Source organism: Gossypium raimondii, chromosome 4, assembly GCF_025698545.1.
Source record: "Gossypium raimondii isolate GPD5lz chromosome 4, ASM2569854v1, whole genome shotgun sequence".
Lineage (NCBI taxonomy): Eukaryota > Viridiplantae > Streptophyta > Magnoliopsida > Malvales > Malvaceae > Gossypium > Gossypium raimondii.
Genome location: NC_068568.1, coordinates 4705826 through 4711627, shown reverse-complemented (window position 1 = coordinate 4711627; position 5802 = coordinate 4705826). Strand labels below are relative to the sequence as shown.

The following is a 5802-nucleotide window of genomic DNA, read 5'->3' as shown; positions in this document are numbered from 1 at the left end:
TTTCATGGTTTTTTAGTGTTAAAACCATGTTTTGGGGTGTTGATTAGAGTTGCTCATGGGCCGGGCGGCCCGGCCTGGCCCGACGGCTCGCCCGAAATTTGGGAGGATTTGGGTAAAAATATAGGCCCGAAATATGGGCTTGGGCATAAAAAGAAGCCCGTTAAGAAAACGGGCCGGGCCTCGGGCAAAATTTTTTTGGCCCGGGCCCGGCCCGGCCCGGATATAATTATTATATATATTTTAAATTTAATATTACATTTACATAATTACATTTTACATTTCTCCCATTTCCCCTCCCCATTTCCCCAACCCCGTTAGACTCACTTCACTTCAGATACAATACAAATCCCTAACCCCTTCCCTCATCCCTTTTTTTCCTCAAATCGAAAACCCACCTCCAGTCCTCCACCGGTCCACCATCCCACCTCCGGTGTCCGGTCCTCCACCACTCCACCTCCACTCCAAGACAGTAGGTGGCATTGTTGTTCTCTTCACTTCGACTCTTCTGCAACTTCCGACCCACACCCTTCAAATCAACAAGTTCAAGGTAACATGCTTCGATTCTTCTTCAATCTTCATTTTAGTTTTCATTTCAATTGAAATTTTCGAGCTTTACATTTTAATCATGTACTTAAGAGAAGGCTGCTCTTTATTGCTGAGTTTAGTAACTGACGGTGACATGCTTCGATTTTCTGCTTTTCTATTCTTTTCTTGTTTATGCCATTATTAACTTACTACCATTGAATATTGATGCCTTGTTTTCACTTTAGTAGTAGACGTGGAGTTCAAATCTGTGATTCTGTACATGTTCTTTTTATTGAGATCTCAACACATGTCTCAGTTCCTTTGAGCTGTCAAAAAATTACAAAATATGTGGCTCAAACCAACACTTCCAAAAAAGAAAGAGACATTGTTTTAAATTCTCTTCTTGTATGAAAACAGACCAAACAAGTTTTAATGAACATAAGAGAAATAGGACTTTGATAATGAAATGATTTTGATAGGTCTAAGAACATGTTCAGTAGTGGTCCAAAAAAACAAGCAACCAACCCTCTTTGCTCATTCCATTATTACTTCACTTATATTCCATAAACCGATTTTCAATTTCTCCATTTTTCTTACTTAGCAGTTAGCTCTACAAATGACCTAATTTAGATCGATTTTCAATTTCTCAATTTAGAATTCATTAGATATAAGTTATACATATGCTGTAGAAGTGGATGTTCATACACTCTCAACTCTTATTTTGGTTTTTTTTTTCTTCTCCTCTTTCCCTTGTCATTCATCAATTTGTTTCTAGTAAATGATTGTTAAATTTAAATATTAGTAGACTCATATTTTTGTCTTTTTAAGTCATCGATTCTGAAAATAAAATCAGACTCTTAATTATTAAATTTAAATATTAGTTGACTTAAATTTTGATCTTTGAAAGCTATGTTATTTTTGTCTTTTTGTTGGTTTAATTTTAGATTTATGTTATTTCAAATTTGAATAAATTTTAGGATTAGATTTGAGTTTAGATCAATTTGGGTTCTAAGTAATTTTATATTCAAGGGATAAAGAGATAAAAAATTAAATAGAGACTTAAAATGACTTTTTTTTTATAAAGTTAAAAGGGCTAAATAAGTGATTATCCTTAAAAATAAATAAATGCATCTAACAAAGGGGAAATCATTTCCCAGGTTAGCATGTTTCTCAGTTTTGGTTGATCAATAACTGGAAGAAAGCAGTGTGTTTTTTTATGTGCCATGCTTAGTCGAGTATTGTATTCACCTATTACTTATCTAGAAATCAAACTCCAGTTTATATCTTCTAGGGGCGTAGATGCTGACAACTCTTTGCTCATTCCATTATTACTTCACTTCTTGCAGTAGTAACATTTCCCATTGTATTTTGTACATGTTATTCATAATTTTAATCTCATCTTTTTTGTTTTTGCTTTGTTTTATTGCAGAAACAAGCTATTGAGGCAGAAAAACAGCAGGCCCAGTCAGGTTGCTATCACTTAGAGGTTGCTATCACATCTTTTCCTTCGAAACAATCAAACTCAGATCTTTTCGTAAATGATGTGTGTTTTTTTAGTATTACTTAAAGACGTGTGACAAGTTTGATCTTGTATCACAAGGCTAGCGTAGTTAAATAACTAGTTTATTATCTCGTGCAATATATGAGTTTGGTATTATACTATTATGTAATATGTATTTATTTTTATATGAAAATGGTCGAATATCATTTTATCCCTCTATTATGCTTACAAGTTACAACTAAACTTTAATCTTTATATCCTTTTACCAAAATGATTAAATTTTAGTTTCTATACTTTATTTTTAACATAAATTGGAGCTTATATTTTATAATGTTATTAACTAAATAATTAATATTGTTAATTTTTGATTAAAACAATAATTTTGAATGTAATATACTGTTTTAATATACTGATTACTGTTATAAAATTTGTAATATACTGTTTTAACTTTTAACTTTTAATATACTATTATAAATATACTTTTTAATATATTATTTTAATATATTGTTATAAATATACTATTTTAATATACTATTATAAATATACTTTTTAATATATTGTTTTAATATATTGTTATAAATATATTGTTTTAATATAATGTTTTAACTTTTAATATACTGTTATAAATATACATTTAATTTGTAGCACATTAAATGTTGATGTCCTAATGTATTTAAATCTAAAATAATTACTTACCGTTTTAATAAAATACTAGAAAACTATGTCTTTAATTGCCCAAAATGAAATTTAAAATCCAATATTTTTATGATTAGATGTTGTAAATCGTAATTTACCCACAAATGTAGTGCCATTTTGAAGGTGCATGGCATTGATTAAATTTAAGATTATTTAATTTTAATACATGTAGATATATATAACTATATATTCAATAACCGAGTTATAAATAAGATTATTTTTGGATTGCAGGACTTGAATTTTTATGACTATGGCTAGTTCAAACACTCCTATACCTGTGGATGATGGGTTTAATGAGTATGAAAGTTCTCTCAAACGTCAAAAGTCTACCACTTCAAAGGTGTGGGATGAAATGACAAAGCTTGAATGCGAGAACAAAAATGAATTGAAGGCACAATGTAATCACTGTAAGACTATCTTCTCTGCTAAATCTTCTAGTGGAACCTCTCATTTAAGACATCATCTAAATAGCTGTTTGAAAAAAGTTAATAAGGGCATCACTCAATACACCATAGCCACTCAGCCATCACCCGAAGGTGTTCCATCTATAAAAAACTACAAGTTTGATGCTGATGAATGTCGTAGAGCTATTTCTACTTTTCTTGTGTGTGGCAAGCATTCGTTTAGGACAGTTGAAGAACCGGGCTTTAGATACATGATGAGAATTGCTAGTCCTAATTTTAAGAATATAAGTAGACATACAGCTGTTAGGGATGTCTTAATGTACTATGCAAAAGTGAGAGATCGTGTTAAAGAAGAGTTGGCTAAAGCACCTGGTTTAATTTGTCTAACTTCCGATAATTGGAACTCGGAGCATACTAATGATGAATATATTTGCATTACTGCTCATTGGGTTGACAAAGATTGGAAGCTACAAAAGAGGTTTAGAGCTTTATTTCCTCCGTATGATGGTTTGAACATAGCGGATGAACTTGTTTTATGTTTATCTCAATGGGGTATAGATAAGAAAATTTTTAGCATCACTTTGGATAATGCTTCTTATAATGATGTTATGGTTTCTTGTCTTAAAAATCGTTTTCGTGCAAACCGAGCTATTTTGTGTGATGGTGCTTTTTTTCAAGTTAGATGTTGTGCACATATATTGAATCTTATAGTTAAAGCTGGCTTGGAACTTGCTGATGATGTTGTTGGTAAGATTCAAAATGGAATTAGGTACATAAAAAAGTCGGGAATTCGTAGGAAAAGATTTTATGATGTGGCCGACAAAAGTTTTCATTTGAATGTGACCAAAAAGTTGGGTCAAGATGTGTGTGTGAGATGGAATTCTACTTATTTGATGCTTGAATCATCTCTTTACTATAAAGATGTGCTAGATTATTGGGGCCAGCGGGATAAAGATTATCAAATGTTTGCACTTTCTAACGAGGAGTGGAGAAATGTTGCTATTCTTTGCAAATTTTTGAAAGTCTTTTATGATGCGACTTGTATTTTTTCTGGTTCTAATTATCCAACGGCCAATCTTTATTTTAGAGGGGTTTGGAAGGTTCACAAGGTCTTGCTTGATACAGTTAAAGGTCCGTTTTCGTTTTTAACTCCAATGGTTAACCAAATGCAAGAGAAATTTAATAAGTATTGGGCTGAGTATTCGTTGATATTGTCATGTGCTGCAATTTTAGATCCTCGTTACAAGTTGAATTATGTGCAGTATTGCTTTAATACAATCTATGGTATTCATGCTTTAGATTTTGTTGAGACCATTCTTTGCAATCTTAGACTCTTGTTTGATGAGTATGTTAAAAAATCCAGATCCACGTCTTCCTTTTTGGCTGGGAGTTCTAATGTTTCGGATAAAAATCTTGTTGATTCTGGTTTGGATGAACACAATGATAATAGTGCTGATTTTGTGGGATATTTTGATGAGAGTGATGATTATAAATGATATTTAAATGAATCTAGCACTAGGAGTGAGAAGTCACAGTTAGACATTTATTTGGAAGAACCGGAGCTTGAGTTGAATAGTCAAATAGATGTTTTAGATTATTGGAGCAAAAGTTCAGTTCGATACAATGAGCTTTCATTATTGGCTCGTGATCTTTTGGCAATTCCAATATCGATTGTAGCTTCTGAATCGGCTTTTAGCATGGGTAAGAAAGTTATCACACCTTTGAGGAGTTCACTTAAGCCAAAAACGGTTCAGGCCGTTGTTTGCTTGGATGGTTGGATGCGAGCTAAGGGATTTTCAGCAGGTAATTATTATTCTCGTATTATTGCTCGAATTTTTTCTTATTTTTTCATCAATTTTATTATCTAATTATTTATTCTTATTTCATGTTAGAAATTGGTTGCAAAAAGAACGATGACGACGATGATGACGACGATGACGACGATGACGATGAATATGTTTCTTCGGTAGCTTTTTAAGATACTTTCTTTCTAAATGTTTAAAATTTAATTTAGCTTACAATTTATATTTTGTTATGAAATTAAATATGTTGATGGATTAATGTATGAATATTATGGTTTGTTGCTTAATTTTCCAAAGTCATTTTGGTATATGTACTTGTGGGGTTTAACTTATGTTTTCTTATCTCAAAGATAGTTTGAAGCAAAATTAGAGATTGGGATTTTCAATGAAGCAAAATTACAGATTGGGATTTTCAGTGAAGCAAAATTACAGATTGGGATTTTCAATGCTTGATTTTGTTGTGATTATTATGGTTAACAACAAACATATGGCTAAATCATTATATTATAATATACATCTCAGCAATGGTAGACTTTATTTTCTATTCTCTCCTTTGATGAAAAGCAATGACAGACCTTACTACATATCACTGTATTAAACTAGCTTTAATTAAAAAACAATGAAATAATTACGACAAAATATAGCCAAGAACAAACAAATTTAGTATAAAATTGTGAGGCAATAAATTACCTTTGGGAAATGCAAATTTAGGGGCGAATCAGCTTTTTGCAATAGTAATGGAGTCTTCTTCATCTTCAAAATTAGGTTTAGAAAACCAATCAAGTTTGCAACAAGTGTTTATGGCTGTTTGCTTCCTTTTATATTTATAAATATAGTCACTAGCTACCATTTATGGTTATTATGGTAATCCACA

At 31.6% G+C, this 5802-nt stretch overlaps 1 protein-coding gene across 2 annotated transcripts; it reads left to right on the top strand.

Annotated features, from left to right (window-relative positions):
• The first annotated feature begins 272 nt into the window (after positions 1-272).
• On the top strand, positions 273-5236 carry LOC105779740 (uncharacterized). 2 transcript variants are annotated; one of them, XM_052629352.1, is made up of 5 exons: positions 273-547; positions 1955-2011; positions 2954-3120; positions 4804-4929; positions 5019-5236. In XM_052629352.1, exons 3-5 carry the CDS (start codon positions 2967-2969, stop codon positions 5102-5104), a joined length of 366 nt encoding a protein of 121 aa, XP_052485312.1. In that variant the 5' UTR covers positions 273-547; positions 1955-2011; positions 2954-2966; the 3' UTR covers positions 5105-5236. The 2 variants fall into 2 exon arrangements, with proteins under 2 accessions (XP_052485312.1, XP_012459098.1); XM_012603644.2 differs by having other exon boundaries at positions 277-547; positions 2954-3129.
• The last annotated feature ends 566 nt before the right edge of the window (positions 5237-5802 follow it).

Bases quoted from the DNA above. Each gene is read 5' to 3' on its own strand.
- LOC105779740 (XM_012603644.2), top strand. From the start codon at position 2,967: ATGACTATGGCTAGTTCAAACACTCCTATACCTGTGGATGATGGGTTT. The intron at 3,130-4,803 runs GTAAGACTATCT...TATCGATTGTAG, and splicing joins GAAGGCACAATGTAATCACT to CTTCTGAATCGGCTTTTAGC. The intron at 4,930-5,018 runs GTAATTATTATT...ATTTCATGTTAG, and splicing joins AGCTAAGGGATTTTCAGCAG to AAATTGGTTGCAAAAAGAAC.